The sequence below is a fragment of the Conger conger genome, chromosome 19 (assembly GCF_963514075.1).
Source record: "Conger conger chromosome 19, fConCon1.1, whole genome shotgun sequence".
Taxonomy (NCBI): domain Eukaryota; kingdom Metazoa; phylum Chordata; class Actinopteri; order Anguilliformes; family Congridae; genus Conger; species Conger conger.
The window spans coordinates 17,119,849-17,138,270 of NC_083778.1; the positions used below are offsets into that span (position 1 = coordinate 17,119,849).

The 18,422-nt window shown below is 48.9% G+C and overlaps 2 protein-coding genes across 2 annotated transcripts in view; both read left to right on the plus strand.

Moving 5' to 3' along the window:
- LOC133118836 (oocyte zinc finger protein XlCOF6-like) overlaps positions 1–10,727 on the plus strand; it is a 31,432-nt gene extending 20,705 nt beyond the window's left edge. The window contains exons 3-11 of the mRNA XM_061229097.1: positions 1,910–2,041; positions 2,129–2,400; positions 2,603–2,664; positions 2,786–2,976; positions 3,226–4,499; positions 8,092–8,149; positions 9,403–9,535; positions 10,331–10,438; positions 10,640–10,727. Coding sequence (XP_061085081.1) covers positions 1,910–2,041; positions 2,129–2,400; positions 2,603–2,664; positions 2,786–2,976; positions 3,226–4,499; positions 8,092–8,149; positions 9,403–9,535; positions 10,331–10,438; positions 10,640–10,727 — 2,318 coding nt within the window. The remainder of the gene's footprint in view (positions 1–1,909; positions 2,042–2,128; positions 2,401–2,602; positions 2,665–2,785; positions 2,977–3,225; positions 4,500–8,091; positions 8,150–9,402; positions 9,536–10,330; positions 10,439–10,639) is intronic.
- A 680-nt stretch (positions 10,728–11,407) lies between these two features.
- Positions 11,408–17,410, plus strand: LOC133119172 (1-acylglycerol-3-phosphate O-acyltransferase Pnpla3-like). The gene is made up of 9 exons (XM_061229631.1): positions 11,408–11,864; positions 12,697–12,929; positions 13,551–13,616; positions 14,424–14,633; positions 15,040–15,100; positions 15,459–15,659; positions 15,828–15,960; positions 16,482–16,589; positions 16,995–17,410. The coding sequence occupies exons 1-9, from the start codon at positions 11,678–11,680 to the stop codon at positions 17,284–17,286; spliced, it is 1,491 nt and encodes a 496-aa protein (XP_061085615.1). The 5' UTR covers positions 11,408–11,677; the 3' UTR covers positions 17,287–17,410.
- Positions 17,411–18,422: the final 1,012 nt, after the last annotated feature.

Below are 18,422 nucleotides of genomic sequence, written 5' to 3' on the forward strand. Positions count from 1 at the left end.
TTCATTCTGCCCTCTACTCAGTTGAAAAATGTTTTTCAATATTCATATAATAAAATGTTTTATTACATAAATTGTGAAGTGTGTTTTGTTTTTACTTTTTGCAGTTGCAAAGGCTTGCAGTTTGTCCTTGTGCCTAGATAGTACCTAGGTCTGAATTTCTGAACCTTAGTAGTTACCTACCTTTCTTCTTGGTCTTAGGGCTGAACTCCCCTGCTCCAGCTTTCATGAGGGGGCCCCGATCTCGGAGAGCCATGCTGGCAAGGGCTGCAGAGCCAAGCGACTCTGAAGATGAGGAATGGAACCCTTGTCTGGAGAGAAAGACTGGTACACAAACAGCCGCAATACACACATATACAGAACCTGACTCAATAGGCATACTGCACATTCACAATGCCACCTGTGTACTACATCACTACTCTACAGGCATATTGTACATTCACAATGCTACAAATACACTTCATATACATCTCCAGTGTCCCGGAGCTTCAGTTCCAAAATCCAGAGTGCCAGTCCTTCAGGGAGCAGTGCAGCAGGACAGGCCAGGACACAGGCAGCCTCACTGGCTCAAACGCAGGCAGAACCTCCAGCGTCCTGCAGCACACAGGTGAAGTCAGCGGCCCACGCGCTCACAACTCCACTGGTGCTTGTGTCATTGAGGACATCGGCTGGACCTGAGGCTATTATTTCTAGTGACGGGGAAACCAGCTGTGACGGTTGTCCGTTTTCCACTTTAGCACGTCATGGTGTCGTTCATAGCACACACCGGCTGGGAGTCTTGTTGTGGGTGGGCACACACTGGGCCATTGCCTCGACCAGCGTGTGCACGGAAGGCGTGTGCTGGGAACTCAGGTTTAGTCGGGTTAATAGCGCCCTGATTGCCTCGGCTTTCAAGTAAAAAATAAACAAATCAGCACATCCTTTGTTTTCTTTATGGACTCAGACATCAATTGCAATCACTTCATATAATATGCAAAATGCTATTTTGAAACCCATTTAAGCATTAAAATACAGCTGTCCAGGCATGTTTTGTGATTTGAGGGCACTTGATCGCAGCTGTCTTTGATGAACCGCTGAAGAACACTGTAAGAACATGAATGTATGTTGTCTTCTGTGCATTGAAATATTCCTGTTCTTTTAGGAAGTGAAGAATGCTACCAGCCTCAGCAATGATGGTGACGATAGGTTTCCTGGTTCCTCCATTGTGAAGCAGAGAGAGCCATGCAAACAGAGCTCCAAACAACCAAATAATGGTATATGCAGCTCTACGGGCCCTTACACATGGGTGCCTGTTCATGTTACATCATAATAGTCTCCATCCAGTATTCTTCTCACTTTAGTTTTTTTCTAAATGAATGAGTGTGTGCAAGCTGTTGTCTTCTAAATGATGTGGAACAAAAGCAAAGAAAACCACACAATTTGAGGCTTCGGCTAGCAAACTGATGAAAAACTGAATCTTTGTCCGTTTGGCAATTGCCGATAAATAGTTATGTGATATGACATTGGGTACCCAAGACTCATGGGACGGGCAGTGACACACTTACATGGACGTGGCACTGAATTGTGTTAGCGACCTATTACATGCGAGTTCTACTGTCAATAAAATTAAATGTACACAGTGCTTACAGATCAGTACAACAATCATTTGTCCAAGGTTCATCAGTTCCCAATATTGCTCCAGCATTATGTTACATTATTGGCATTCGGCAGACGCTCTTATCCAGAGCGACGTACAGTTGATTAGACTAAGCAGGAGACAATCCTCCACTGGGGCAATGCAGGGTTAAGGGCCTTGCTCACAATCTTATTGTGGCTACACCTGGATGAGAACCACTGACCTGGACCCAGGCCACCCTGCAGCATGTTTGTCTGTTGTATTTCGCCCACAGTTGCGTTGCTCTGTGACTTTCAGGACGATCGAAGAAAGAGCGCTTGAAATCGCAGAAGGGGCAGGCAAACGTTTACGCCCGTGGTGAAAAGCTCCGCAGCGGGCCAAAAGTGTGCTACACTGAGCAAGAGGAGCCCAGAGATGAAGATTATTTCTGTGAGCCAATGCGGAAACAAAGGCTGTTTCAATTTCTATTTCTTTGTGATTGAGGTCCAGCTATGGATAAACTCTCCCTTCTCTTAGATTGTGACGAGTGCCAGTCCTTCTTCACTGATGAATGCCCGGTCCACGGCCCCCCTTCATTCATCTTTGACTGTCCAGCGCCCGTGGGGATCCCCGACAGGGCCCGGCTTACCCTGCCACCCAGTCTGGAGGTCAGAGTCTCCAGCATCCCGGGAGCAGGCCTGGGGGTGTTCGCCAAGGGACAGACAGTGCCCAGTGGAGTGCACTATGGACCCTACGAGGGAGAGCTGACTGAGGAAGACGTAACCACGGAGAGCGGCTACTCCTGGATGGTGAGAAGGACCTTGTTGCTGAGCGACAGTGCAGTGGAGAGTTCAGTGTCGAGAGCAGTGTGGGTTTTCATAGTGTGGAAATGTTATAACAGGGTCATTGTGCAGAGATTCTCAAGTAATATAGAGCTGTATGAGTGTTTGTAGCACAGACGTAACAGGTTAACGGTGGAGAAATTAAGCCTGGCTAACGATGCTGTGTTAGATCTCCCGGAGCAGGCCCTGTGTCATTGATGCCAAGAGAGAAACCCACTCCAACTGGATGAGGTTGGTAGTAGTGCTTACAGAAACCACTGACTGCATTTCTACCTCATAATACAATGATATGATGTTATATTAATAATTTTGTTGGGCTCTTTCTTACTTCCCCGTGTTCCCTTTGACTCAGATATGTTAACTGTGCTCGAAACGAGGAGGAGCAGAATCTTGTGGCTTTCCAGTACAGAGGGTCTATTCTGTATCGCTGCTTTAACCCCATTCACCCAGGGGAGGAGCTGCTGGTGTGGTATGGGGACGACTATGCCAAAGACCTGGGTATCACCTTCGACGACCTGTGGAGCAACAAGTGCTCTTCTAAAGGTACTAATCCCTTCTCTTCCCGTCTTCTCACAGATCATTCTCTGGGTTTTGGTGTCCTGCATCTGAATTTTGTTGATTTCATGTTGATCTAAAATTTCCTTTTGACTTGTAAGAATCTGACACGCTGGAGAAAAACGTCTGTGCTAAAAAAAGAAATAATTTGAACTCATTCTCTGTTTCCTCCACCAGGGGGGGAGGATATTACTTCTCAGTTCTTCCCCTGTACTCAGTGTTCGCTCTCCTACACAGCAGAGATCTACCTGCACAAACACATCAAGCACTCTCACCATGAGGAATATGTGAGACTGCTCAGAGCAGGATCAGTCACACCAGAGAGTCTCCAAACCTCCACCAGCTCCCACAGGCACTGTGCACCCTCTCAGACTGGCCCAGATACAGTCAGACTCCCAAAACAGGTGGAAACCAGCAGCAAGAGAGCGCATGCATGCGCCCAGTGTGGAAAGAGTTTCAGTCGGGAGGCACACCTTAAACGACACCAGCAAACTCACACAGGGGAGAGGCCGTACCACTGCGCCCAGTGTGGCAAGAGTTTCAGTCGGGGGCGAACCCTTAAACGACACCAGCGAACTCACGGAGGGGAGAGGCCGTACCACTGCGCCCAGTGTGGGAAGAGTTTCAGTTGGGAGGGAACCCTTAAGCTACACCAGCAAACTCACACAGGGGAGAGGCCGTACCACTGCGCCCAGTGTGGAAAGAGTTTCAGTCACGGGACAGACCTTAAACGACACCAGCGAACTCACACAGGGGAGAGGCCGTACCACTGCGCCCAGTGTGGGAAGAGTTTCAGTCGGCAGGGAACCCTTAAACGACACCAGCGAACTCACACAGGGGAGAGGCCGTACCACTGCGCCCAGTGTGGGAAGAGTTTCAGTTGGGGGCGAACCCTTAAAGTACACCAGCGAACTCACACAGGGGAGAGGCCGTACCACTGCGCCCAGTGTGGGAAGAGTTTCAGTGAGAAGGGAACCCTCAAACGACACCAGCGAACTCACACAGGGGAGAGGCCGTACCACTGCGCCCAGTGTGGGAAGAGTTTCAGCCTAGGGGCACACCTTAAACTACACCAGCGAACTCACACAGGGGAGAGGCCGTACCACTGCGCCCAGTGTGGGAAGAGTTTCAGTCACGGGTCACACCTTAAACGACACCAGCGAAATCACACAGGGGAGAGGCCGTACCACTGCACCCAGTGTGGGAAGAGTTTCAGTGTGGAGGGAAGCCTTAAACTAAACCAGCGAATTCACACAGGGGAGAGGCCGTACCACTGCGCCCAGTGTGGGAAGAGATTCAGTGTGGAGGGAAACCTGAAACGACACCAGCGAACTCACACAGGGGAGAGGCTGTACCACCGCGCCCAGTGTGGAAAGAGTTTCAGTCACGGGACAGACCTTAAACTACACCAGCGAACTCACACAGGGGAGAGGCCGTACCACTGCGCCCAGTGTGGGAAGAGTTTCAGTCGGCAGGGAACCCTTAAACGACACCAGCGAACTCACACAGGGGAGAGGCCGTACCACTGCGCCCAGTGTGGGAAGAGTTTCAGTCGGGGGGGAACCCTTACACTACACCAGCGAACTCACAGGGGATAGGCCGTACCACTGCGCCCAGTGTAGGAAGAGAATCAGTGTGGAGGGAAACCTTAAACGACACCAGCGAACTCACACAGGGGAGAGGCCGTAACACTGCGCCCAGTGTGGGAAGAGTTTCAGTCACGGATCACACCTTAAACTACACCAGCAAACTCACACAGGGGAGAGGCCGTACCACTGCGCCCAGTGTGGGAAGAGTTTCAGTCACGGGTCACACCTTAAACGACACCAGCGAACTCACACAGGGGAGAGGCCGTAACACTGCGCCCAGTGTGGGAAGAGTTTCAGTGTGGAGGGAAACCTGAAACTACACCAGCGAACTCACACAGGGGAGAGGCCGTACCACTGTTCCCAGTGTGGGAAGAGTTTCAGTGTGGAGGGAAACCTGAAACGACACCAGCGAACTCACACAGGGGAGAGGCCGTACCACTGCGCCCAGTGTGGGAAGAGTTTCAGTGTGGAGGGAAACCTGAAACGACACCAGCGAACTCACACAGGGGAGAGGCCGTACCACTGCGCCCAGTGTGCGATGAGTTTCAGTGAGAAGGGAACCCTCAAACGACACCAGCGAACTCACACAGGGGAGAGGCCGTACCACTGCACCCAGTGTGGGAAGAGATTCAGTGTGGAAGGAAACCTGAAACGACACCAGCGAACTCACACAGGGGAGAAGCCGTACCACTGCGCCCAGTGTGCGAAGAGTTTCAGTGAGAAGGGAACCCTCAAACGACACCAGCGAACTCACACAGGGGAGAGGCCGTACCACTGCGCCCAGTGTGGGAAGAGTTTCAGTCGGGAGATAACCCTTAAACTACACCAGCAAACTCACAGGGGAGAGGCCGTACCACTGCGCCCAGTGTAGGAAGAGATTCAGTGTGGAGGGAAACCTTAAACGACACCGGCGAACTCACAAAGGGAAGCCGTACCACTGCACCCAGTGTGGGAAGAGCTTCAATCACGGATCACACCTTAAAAGACACCAGCGAACTCACACAGGGGAGAGGCCGTACCACTGCGCCAAGTGTGGGAAGAGTTTCAGTCGGGAGGGAACCCTTAAACTACACCAGCGAACTCACTCAGGGGAGAGGCCAGACCACTGTGCCCAGTGTGGGAAGAGTTTCAGTCGGGAGGGAACCCTTAAACTGCACCAGTGAACTCACACAGGGGAGAGGCCATACCACTGTGCCCTGTGTGGGAAGAGTTTCAGTCGGGAGGGAACCCTTAAACTACACCAGCGAACTCACACAGGGGAGAGGCTGTACCACTGCACCCAGTGTGGGAAGAGTTTCAGCCTCGGGGGAACTCTTAGACTACACCAACGAACTCACACAGGGGAGAGGCCATACCGCTGCACCCAGTGTGGGAAGAGTTTCAGTCATGGTCACACCTTAAACGACACCAGCAAACTCACACAGGGGAGAGGCCGTACCACTGCGCCCAGTGTGGGAAGAGTTTCAGCCTAGGGGCACACCTTAAACTACACCAGCGAACTCACACAGGGGAGAGGCTGTACCACTGCGCCCAGTGTGGGAAGAGTTTCAGCCTAGGGGCACACCTTAAACTACACCAGCAAACTCACACAGGGGAGAGGCCATACCACTGCACCCAGTGTGGGAAGAGTTTCAGTGTGGAGGGAAACCTTAAACGACACCAGCGAACTCACACAGGGGAGAGGCCGTACCACTGCGCCCAGTGTGCGAAGAGTTTCAGTGAGAAGGGAAACCTCAAACGACACCAGCAAACTCACCCAGGGGAGAGGCCGTACCACTGCGCCCAGTGTGGGAAGAGTTTCAGTCGGGAGGGAACCCTTAAACTACACCAGCAAACTCACAGGGGAGAGGCCGTACCACTGCGCCCAGTGTAGGAAGAGATTCAGTGTGGAGGGAAACCTGAAACAACACCAGCGAACTCACACAGGGGAGAGGCTGTACCACTGCACCCAGTGTGGGAAGAGTTTCAATCACTGATCACACCTTAAAAGACACCAGCGAACTCACACAGGGGAGAGGCCGTACCACTGCGCCAAGTGTGGGAAGAGTTTCAGTCGGGAGGGAACCCTTGAACTACACCAGCGAACTCACTCAGGGGAGAGGCCATACCACTGTGCCCAGTGTGGGAAGAGTTTCAGTCGGGAGGGAACCCTTAAACTACACCAGCGAACTCACACAGGGGAGAGGCTGTACCACTGCACCCAGTGTGGGAAGAGTTTCAGCCTCGGGGGAACTCTTAGACTACACCAACGAACTCACACAGGGGAGAGGCCATACCGCTGCACCCAGTGTGGGAAGAGTTTCAGTCATGGTCACACCTTAAACGACACCAGCAAACTCACACAGGGGAGAGGCCGTACCACTGCGCCCAGTGTGGGAAGAGTTTCAGCCTAGGGGCACACCTTAAACTACACCAGCGAACTCACACAGGGGAGAGGCTGTACCACTGCGCCCAGTGTGGGAAGAGTTTCAGCCTAGGGGCACACCTTAAACTACACCAGCAAACTCACACAGGGGAGAGGCTGTACCACTGCGCCCAGTGTGGGAAGAGTTTCAGTCGGGAGGGAACCCTTAAACTACACCAGCGAACTCACACAGGGGAGAGGCCATACCACTGTGCCCAGTGTGGGAAGAGTTTCAGTCGGGAGGGAACCCTTAAACTGCACCAGCGAACTCACACAGGGGAGAGGCCATACCACTGTGCCCAGTGTGGGAAGAGTTTCAGTCGGGAGGGAACCCTTAAACTACACCAGCGAACTCACACAGGGGAGAGGCCATACCACTGTGCCCAGTGTGGGAAGAGTTTCAGTCGGGAGGGAACCCTTAAACTACACAAAATTGCTGCGTCACAGGTTCGGTTGAAATGTAAGTTATGTTAACTCATGATGTGGTTATGTTCACCCGTACGGTAAAATCTGAATGTATATTAGGGTCTGATTCAGCTTCTTTCAAAAAGGGATTTTTTTTCAAAAAACGTAAGCTCTGTCGGGTTAAAGAGAGCTGTTTAAAGTGTACTGGAACTAATTGCACTATTTTTGCATTTTTTGTTAAATGTTGATTGTAAAATCTCTACAACAAATAAATAATGTTTGTGATTCCGAAAACGCATGAGGAGCATGGTAATCTGGAGAACACATTGTAGTTGTTGGATGAAATGAGCAAGGTAATGTAATGTAATGCAAGGTGAACATAACGTGTGCTACAGCGTTTTGTGGTGGTCTATTTCATAACACTAAATACAAGTGCGAGGAATTAATTTAATAGCGACTTCCACTCATTGCACACCTGTGTGGAGAACACTCCACAGTGTTCAACCGTGTCCGCGTGGTGTTTTTGTAATTTGGAACCGTGACCGTTTTTTTTTTTTTTTTTTATATTCCTACTGAACTTATATTTTCAAACTTTATTTAAAACATTTATTTTCCTTTGCACTTTGTTAGAGGCGCTTAGCCTGAGCCTCCACTAACAGCTATCCGTATGGCCGTCGTTTTGAGTGCACGCTGCCCTCTCTGCAGACAAACAACTTGCTATGTTCCATCACCGGGATCTGTCGCATCGCTACAAAGAAGAGAAGTAAGTGAAAATGCCATTGAATATGTCCTTGAAGCGTGCTGAAGTGGTTGTGGATTGTTCGAACTAAAGCCACTACAACATATTTTTCTGTACAAAAAAAACAACTTTATTATAAATATAGCTACCGGACTTGACCAAATTAGCTGGTCATTTACTGAAACTTGTTTTTGATAAATTGTCATTTTATTTTATGGGCTATTTCATGCGGAAATAGTATTTATTCTGAAATAATCTACGGAGTCATTCGTCCCACTGAAACAGAACAATGAACTCCAAGAAGAAGATTACAAATGAATGCAAGTTTCATGAGCTCATTTTCAAATGTTTCTCAAAAAAAAAAAAAAGATAAAATCATACAAAAAAGAGTTCATTCATTTTGACAGAATGAAAATGTGTTCCTTCATTTACGTGGTACCTCGCTGCAATTACACCTACTTGGCGCTGGGAGTCGCCAGTCCGCCACATAAATTAGATTTAGCCGGCGATACTTTGATAAATTAAAAGCCTGTTCGGTCTCTGATTTAAGCTATACATGAAGCCATTAGTTATATGTAGTTTGGTAATATTTAGTTGGGGGGTAGTCTTATTTCATATTGATAAATGTATTTAGGCAAGCTTGGTTGACTAGTAACGTACCAGTAATTGTTAGTCTCGTGAGCGTTAATTTCTGCTCCTCTCCATCCTCGTAAACATTGGTATTTTCATTTGTATACTTGCGCTGCTGATCCTTGATAAAGCTTTTGCGTTTGGAAAAAGAGGAAATTGCAATACGCGGGGGCAATATTTCAACTGCCTTTCTTCTAGCATCAGGACACCAGAAATCCGGGATTTCTTCTAGCATCAGGACACCACAAATCCGGGATTTAGATGGTTTTCTAAAATGTACAAAGTTGTGAACTACACCTCAGCGATTGGACGGGTTTCCTGTGGTTCGGCCTTGCTAATTGCAGCTTGTATCCATATTTAGAAGATATATTTTTGTCCAAGAATTTGGACACTGTTTGTGTCATTTTTAACACTTTCTTCTGAAGAGAGTGTTAAATTCCAAACCTGGCTCTTTCAACCTGCCACCTAATTATCCACTGATTTAATCGGCAAAAACATTGTTCTCTCCCTCTCCACCTCAGCTGATGTGTGTTGAGCATTCTGACACAAAATGGCTGCCTTTGCCTGCTACACATTGGTAGTGGTTGAGGCAAATTTCCCCCTTATCCCTCTCTTTCTCTCTCTCTTTCTCTCTTTCTCTCTCTCAGTGCTGTGTGAGGCGTGTAGGGAGAAGCACAGCCTCTACTCTGGGGTGACAGAGCTGTTCACTGTGCGCATGGCCTCCTACTTGCTGCTGCCCTACCCCCTCCCTGTGCAGACTGCGTACTGCAGGGCACAGAGGTAAACTGGGGTGTCATTGTGTAAGAGCGGTGTTGGGGTATCAGTGCTGTAGGAGTGATTTTGGGGTGTCAGTGCTGTGGGAGTGATGTTGGGGTATCAGTGATGTTGGGGTATCAGTGGCATGAGGTGGATGTTCTGTGCTGTAAGAGTGATGTTGGGGTATCAGTGCTGTGGGAGTGATGTTGGGGTATCAGTGCTGTAGGAGTGATGTTGGGGTATCTGTGGGGTAAGGTGGATGTTTTGTGCTGTAGGAGTGATGTTGGGGTATCAGTACTGTAGGAGTGATGTTGGGGTATCAGTGGGGTAAGGTGGATGTTCTGAGCTGTAGGAGTGATGTTGGGGTATCAGTGCTGTAGGAGTGATGTTGGGGTATCAGTGGCATGAGGTGGATGTTCTGTGCTGTTGGAGTGATGTTGGGGTATCAGTGGAGTGAGGTGGATGTTCTGTGCTGTTGGAGTGATGTTGGGGTATCAGTGGAGTGAGGTGGATGTTCTGTGCTGTTGGAGTGATGTTGGGGTATCAGTGCTGTAGGAGTGATGTTGGGGTATCAGTGCTGTAGGAGTGATGTTGGGGTATCAGTGCTGTAGGAGTGATGTTGGGGTATCAGTGGCGTGAGGTGGATGTTCTGTGCTGTAGGAGTGATGTTGGGGTATCAGTGGAGTGAGGTGGATGTTCTGTGCTGTAGGAGTGATATTGGGGTATCAGTGCTGTAGGAGTGATGTTGGGGTATCAGTGCTGTAGGAGTGATGTTGGGGTATCAGTGCCATGAGGTGGATGTTCTGTGCTGTGCTCCAGGCTGGTGGAGTGGATACCCGAGGTGACAGAGGACATGAGGTGGCTGTATGGGGTGGCTGGCTCTGTGTACAGACAGGCGTGGAGAGGAGGAGCTCCCAGCACGGGCAGGTGAGAGACTGACCCATTTTATACCACTAATGAAGACATGCCCAGCCTGCTACACCCCCTCCAGACCTCACTGCTGAGCCTTGATGAAGGGCTTTTCACATACTGGTGTGTTTGAAAAAAAATCATATTGTTCAACCCAAAAACTGTAGCAAAGAGCTTTCCGATTTAATGTGCTGTCTGTGTTTTGTTGCTGGGCTGAAGTGAAAACGTGCTCCCACACCAGCCCTTTTGGGAGAAGATTGGACGCCCCCCTGCTCGAGACATAAAGCCTCTTACCCCAGAAGAGTGAGCCCACAGACACTCCCTGTCCTATTAAAGGGACCACGAGGCAGTACTGACCCAGTTTCCTCAATTTAGGAGCCAGAACCGCACAGACTTCAACCTGCCCTGCACAGAGACAGGGGTGCCAGGAATCCATCAAACCAAAGACGTGTCACAGGATTAAAAAAAAACAAAAAAACATTCAGACTCAGAATGATTGATTAATTTTAGCATGTCTGGTGAACTGCGGCTTTGTCTGGGAAGTCATGATCTGCTGGAACTGATATGTGAGGACGGCCCCAAGATGGACAGACTGATGGACATGGGAGAAGGATGCGGACCTTCACCACCCAACCCGACACTATCACACAGGTCGACACGTTGCTCATTTCCATACTGTTCACTGTTTCTTATAAAGATCTCAATTCACCAAAGAAATGACAATCAGCTTGTGTTTCTGGGGCCCACAATAAAATTCAATGCGATAAAACAATTCAAGTGTATCAGTCATGTTTGTCTCACACAGCAGACAACATTTCCAAAGGGAAATAATAATTTTGGTGGAAAAAAAACTTTGTTCCCGTTTGTTTATTGGTCCTGACAGAACATCTGCCTTGCGCCTTTTGCCTTTAAGGGCACGAAATCTGCCCGAATTTCTGCGCTCGTCGGCAAGGTGAGCACACTCTTTGAAGTGTTCATTGGCGCACCATTTTGAGAAGCGACCGGAAGCTATTGGATATGGTTGAAAACAATTGGAAGATACGCGTTTAGTACAACCCAATGACCCATCAAAGAAATGCATATAAGTTCTCCAAACTCCCAAATATTAGTTCGTTGCGATCCTCACAATGCAGTGGTGCGCTAAATATGACAAGCACAAACGTTAAAGATTCGGCCATTGTTATTGTTTTGACATGTATATAACGCAAATATTTTACAAGGAAGTTCCACGCCCAGAATTAAGCGTTTGACAAAAAGATGTTTGACTTTGAAAGAGATTGGAGTGTTTCTTTCGCTGGCTGTGGGTTTTTGGGGATTTATTACGTCGGGCTTGTTAGCTGTTTTTTGGAACGTGCCCCCTTTCTCCTGAAGGAAGCGAGGAAGATGTACGGCGCTTCTTCGGGGGCGTTAATAGCCACAGTTTTAATCCTCGGACTGCCCTTGGGTATGTGTATAGCCTCCGATGACACATTATGACAATCAATGTTTCATTTGTTAGTGATCTGGACACAGTAACAGTTTATGATGTCTATTTAGAACCGGATCTGTCATCTACCAACACCATACAATCAAAACACAGTAAGAACAACATGGTACATGTAGTGACTCCAGACTGCAATCAATTAACCTGTCTTAAAGTGGATAACGGGTGTATTATTTTACTTTAGAAACTTGTTTGGATGAATGGCGTTGCAATTTGCAATCAGCGTTAGAGGTGAAGCACATGATGTGTAGCATTTTCTTTCTTTTTTTTGGAAATACCCGACAATGAACGTTCTTGCTAATATTTGTATTAGTTCATGCATGTTGCGTGAAAACGTTTCCATCAGATTCCTTATGGTTACTTTTAATTTGATCAATTAAAACTAGGAAATCACCAGGGGAAAAGTGTCAGTGGACTTTTAATCCATGCCATGGATGAGTCTTCACGCTTTGGTGTTCCAGTTTATATAGGCTTGTGCGAAAAACTGTCGTCCAAAAGTCACCGAGATTAATCGGGACAATTTACTTGTGCGTAACTGCAAGTAAATGTAGGCCTAACAATGTATGTAGATGGTGAACTAACAACAAAGTAACGATCACTTTAATCATAACCTGCGAAATCAACCCTGCTGCAAAAACAAGCGAGGTTTGAAACCGCTGGTAGCTGGTTGACCAGTTCAGACCAGCTCCATACTCCATACCGCTGGTAGCTGGCCATTTTAAGATGGTCATAGCTGGATTTTATACCACGGAATAATACCGCCTCGTTCTTTTTGTTTGATCTGTTCTTCAAGTGAATTGCTGTGAGGATTTAATGGCGATGGCTAAAGCGGCCAGGAGACGGAGCCTGGGCCCCCTGCACCCGAGCTGCGACCTGGAGAAGATCGTCAGAGACTCGCTGAACCGCGACCTGCCCGCGGACGCGCACGTCAGGGCCTCCGGTCGCCTGTGTGTGTCCCTCACGCGCATGTCCGACGGACAGAACGTGCTGCTGTCCGAGTTCGTCACCAGGCAGGAACTAATCCAGGTGATCTATGTAGTCTACCCTAGCTATGACCAGCTTGAAATGACCAGCTGTTTCAAAACATAGCTTGAGCAGGTCAAACCATGTTGAGAATGGAGCTGGCCTGAACTGGTCAGCTACCAGTTGTTTTTGATTTTTTCCCCCACAGAGACATTACATTACAAAGCATTTGGCAGACACTCTAATTCAGAGTGACGTACAATGAAGACAATGAGTTACAATAAGACCGCTTCCATGCCAAGCTATGAGGATGTTGCAACTCACTGAACAACCTTTTCAGGCTGCATTTCACTGATCTTTTCCAGGGGTCCCAACACTTTGAATCCCGGTGTAGCCACAATGAGATCCGCACAGCCGTCGGGTCCTTGAGCAAGGCCCTTAACCCAGGGGAGGATTGTCTCCTGCTTAGTCTAATCAACTGTACGTCGCTCTGGATAAGAGCGTCTGCCAAATTGCCATTAATGTAATGTAATGTAATGTGATGTAATGTAATGAATCTCACTGACCCCTTAAAATGGCCTCACATTTGAGAATCATCGCACAGTGTGTCATGTGGCCGTGCTGTAGGATGGTTTGACTGGATTGGTCTGTGGTCTGAGCCTCTCTCATCTCTCGTCTCTCCAGGCCCTGGTGTGCAGCTGCTTTGTTCCAGGATACTTTGGTCTGATCCCTCCTTCCTTCCGGGGAGTGGTGAGCACCAGACCCCCCCTCCGATCCCAACCCATCCCAGTCCAATCCCCATGCAGTCTCCACCAATCCCATCCAATCTCCTGCAGTCTCCACCAATCCCATCCAATCCCATCCAATCCCCATGCAGTCTCCACCAATCCCATCCAATCTCATGCAGTCTCCACCAATCCCATCCAATCTCTTGCAGTCTCCACCAATCCCATCCAATCTCTTGCAGTCTCCACCAATCCCATCCAATCTCATGCAGTCTCCACCAATCCCATCCAATCTCATGCAGTCTCCACCAATCCCATCCAATCCCATGCAGTCTCCACCAATCCCATCCAATCCCATCCAATCCCCATGCAGTCTCCACCAATCCCCACCAATCCCATCCGATCCCATCTCATCCCAGGAAGCAGTTTCACTCGCTGTAGAAGTATTTTGATCACAGCTGTCATGAATGGATCTACCATCTGGTCGTTTTTTTTCTTTTTCTTCTGTAATATAATATCTGTCGAGGGGTGTAACCAGGACCTAAAAAAACACCTTGGTCAAGAGACTCTGCTGGGGTGGGGTGGAATGAGGAGTGGGGTTCGCAATGGTGGCAAGAGCCCTTAGAAGTCTGTGGTTTTGCCAGCTCTGGATCATGGGGCACGTTCAATTGAAAAAAAAAAAAAAAATGTTTTGCTATGTTTTCAGGGTTGAACGACGCGTTTCCTCCCAACGGTGTGCAACTCTGTGTTCAACAAACCCCCGTTTCCGGTGAGATAGAGGCTTTGCGCCGTGCTGTCGGCGCTGACCCCCGGTCTCTCTCCGTCTCCCCAGCGCTACATGGACGGGGCCCTCAGCAACAACCAGCCGCAGTACCAGCGCGTGGACACTCTCACCGTCGCCCCCTTCTGCGGCGACTGCGTCATCTGCCCCCGCGACCGCGCCTTCAGCCTGCACGCCGTGCGCGTGTGCGGGGCCAGCTACCGCGTCAGCCTGCCCAACGTGCGGCGCGTCGCCCGCGTCTTCTTCCCGCCGCAGTTCCAGGTGAGCGTCCGTCAAAGGTCGAAGGTCAAAGAGCAAGGGGGGGTTCCCCGGTGTCCAGGCTACATTCCCAACCCTGGCTTTTTCAACCTGCCACCTAATCATCCCCCTGATTTAAATTGGCAGAAAAAAAAAAGTGTTCTTTCCCTCTTTGGGGAAAGAACCACGAGGTGCTGCACGTTGGCGGTGGTTGAGGTGAGTTTCTCCCTCGTCACTGTGAAGCGCTTTAAGTGTGAGAACAACACTATATAAATTGGTTACTATCTATTGGTCTCTGTGGGGTCAAGACCGGTGGTGGACCTGGAGAACCTCGGGGCTCACTGTGAGGCGTTTGAAACGGACGGTTTTTGCGGCGGTTTGGCGGGTTTGCGCGACGGTCTTTGAGACGCGGTTTGCCCTTCTGCTGCAGGTCATGGCTGAGCTCTGCCAGGACGGGTACAAAGATGGTCTTCAGTTCCTCAAAGAGCACCGTGAGTACTGAGCCATCTGTGTTCATTATTACCATGATTATCATCGAGGTTAGGGACACTGAACTGCCCCTCTATTTGCTGAATGGTTGGTTGGCATATCGGTAGTTACTGATTAAAACATTTTTTTTTTTTCAAAGTTTAGCACACTTAATCCTGTGCTGTTGGGTCACTGGTCTTGTGGTTGAGTACTCTTGATGACTGAGACCTGTGCTGCTTATGACTGGCTGTGCTGTTCATAACTGCCTATGCTGTTCTTAAGGGCCTGGGCTGCTGATAACTGCTTGTGCTGCTGCTGATAACTGCCTGTGCTGCTGCTGATTACTGCCTGTGCTGCTGCTAATAACTGCCTGTGCTGTAGACCTCCTGGGACCTGACAGTCTGCCTGCTGAGCTGTCCTCCCCCGGTGAGGAGGAGGGCTCCGAGCCTGCCGGTTGCTGTGGTGACGAGAATGACGCGTTGCAGTCCTGGACCAATGAAATGGAGTCCTCGATGTCGCCGGTTGGCCACTGGTGGCTGGACAAACGGACCATCGACTGCCTGCCAGAGTCCATTAGGAAAGGTGGACAAACAGCTCTGCTTTATTTTGATTGGCTGTGATGTTTTCCCTCAGTAAATGCTGTGGGGGACTGCTGGTGTTTGTATACAGGCAGTGCTGTGGGCATGTATTGACTGTGCTGTGTACAGGCTGTGCCGGGTGCATGTATTGACTGTGCTGTACTGTTGTCAGTGCTGTGTGAGGCGTGTAGGGAGAAGCACAGCCTCTACTCTGGGGTGACCGAGCTGTTCCCTGTGCGCATGGCCTCCTACATACTGCTGCCCTACACCCTCCCTGTGCAGTCTGCGTACTGCATGGCCCAGAGGTACCACTGCCCTCCCCGCCAATATCACAAACTTAAAGTTCACTACCTCCATTCAGACATTATTTGGGCGGCCTGTAGTGTAGTGGTTAAGGTACATGACTGGGACCCGCAAGGTTGGTGGTTCAAAATCCCGGTGTAGTCAGAATAAGATCCGCACAGCCGTTGGGCCCTCGAGCAAGGCCCTTAACCCTGCATTGCTCCAGGGGAGGATTGTCTCCTGCTTAGTCTAAGCAACTATACGTGGCTCTGGATAAGAGCGTCTGCCAAATGCCATTAATGTAATGTAATGTATTTATGTTAGGGACCATTACGGTTTCACCCATGAAATCAAGCATTTTTATTCCCTTTTTCCTGGAATAACTTTTGGACTAAATGGAATGTTAATTTAAAATCGTTCAACAGTAACTGTTTGCTGCAAACATAGTTCACCGCTAGCAGTTTGAAAAGTGTCTGAAAACTGTTTTGGTGCCGTTGGCTTACTGGTGTGCTGTAAGAGTGATGCTGGGCTGTTTTGGGGTCAGGTTGGTGCGGTTGGTACCAGTGGTGGTAGACTCAGCGCAGTGGCTGTTGAAGATGTGTGGGGACCTCTACAGGCAGACCTGGAAAGCAGAGAGCCTGGAGGATGTCAGGTACATGCAAAAACATGCATAACTCTTCATAAATGTCTGTGTCAACTGTCATAAAGGGTCATTATGTGACTTTTACTGTCAAATTGACATTGTCAAGTAACACCAAGTGGAACGGACATTTATGAAGCTTTATGACTGTTTATGTCAGGAGTCATATCGTATTTATATTGCATAATAAAGCCAGACTATAAATAATTATAGACTAACATTTACAGCTGAAAGTATAACCATCTGTTATGTCATGCATATGACAGTGTTATGTCGGCCTTATGGTGAGGGGTAAAAGCAAAGCGTTACCATACAGTATATTGTCTAACGTTATGTAAGCCTGTAATCGTGTCAGCATTACACACAGACCCTTAAAATAAAGCGTTGCCGTGACGACCAGGTGTGCTGTTTCTGCAGTGAGGCCCCTCTCCTCCGGGACCGCTCGCCTGCCCGGGACCGCTCACTGAGAGAGGACGACCCGCCCCTGCCTCTCACCCCACCCCCGACCCCGCCCCCGACTCCGCCCCGTCGCCGGGCAGCAGAAACCACGGAAACCCCGGAATCCCCGGAATCCAGCGACTTCGTTTCCATGACGGCTGTGGAGACAGCCCCCCCACCCCCACCCACAGCCACAAACCACACCTGGGCGCTGTGTGTCACATGGGCTGTGGGGTTGCTGAGTCCTGTCACCCTTGACCCCACCTTGTGACACCCCTCCCGCCCCCCCACACACCTCTCCTGACAGAACTGAACTGGCTGTGAAGCACTTATAACCCCTTTCATCACCATGGAAACGGGGGGGAAATGCACAAATAAAGGACTGACCTCTTGCATGTTCTGGACTCGGTGTGTTTGATGTACAGAAAATCAACGCAATTCAATTTTTATTTGCATAGCAAGCAGTATCTTTTCACTGTCCCAAAGATACTTTACCTAGTAACCAATCTAATAATGAGCAACAAAAACAGCGTGTATATATTGTGAACAATATCCCATGGATGTTGTTTTGAGGGCATGACACAAACTCAAACCGGCAGGGCCTGAGTTAAACACGGTGACGCAGTAATATGCAGGTGTTTTACGGAGTGACGGTGGGATAACCTTGCTCCCTCCATGCCTACCTGCTGACGACTGCACTCGCTCCTGGCCACACCTCATCACCTGTGAATGAGAGAGGGAGAGAGAGAGAGAGAGAGGGAGAGAGAGATGACTTTCACTCCATGAGTGGGGTTTAAACACAGATTTTGGGTGCATAACACTAGGATGGTTACGCCCAGTCTACAAGAGTCAACTTGACACAGGATTTGACATGGTCAGTTTCAGAAACGCTGGCCAATGAGAGCAGACGTTCTAAAACTGCACAGTACAGTACACACTGACTTGACTTTGAAGACCTTCTTCAAAATAAAATAAAAATGTTAATTTTTCCTTTCAACCCTAATTTGGCACACCTAATTCTACTAATTAGCAGCACAATGAGCTCTCTAGCTGTTGAATGAGGAGTGTTTTGTTAGGGTTGGAGTGAAAACCTACAGGACGGTAGATCTCCAGGAACAGGGTTAAACAGCCCTGGTCCACATAAATCTGTTTTTATGAAGTGTATTCTCCCAGTCTTCCACAGGAGGGCGGTAATACATATAGAGTCACAAATCTCCTCTTTCGAACTTGTGCAATGATTGACATGTTTACTCTCAATTATTCACTTAATCATAACTAACAAACATTCAATGTAGATTGACATTGTGTTACAAGTCACAAGAGGATTAGGTTCACAAATGACGCTGGACCTGCACAAACAAACCCCTAAATCTATGACTAAAAAACTAAAACTTAAAAGGGCACTTA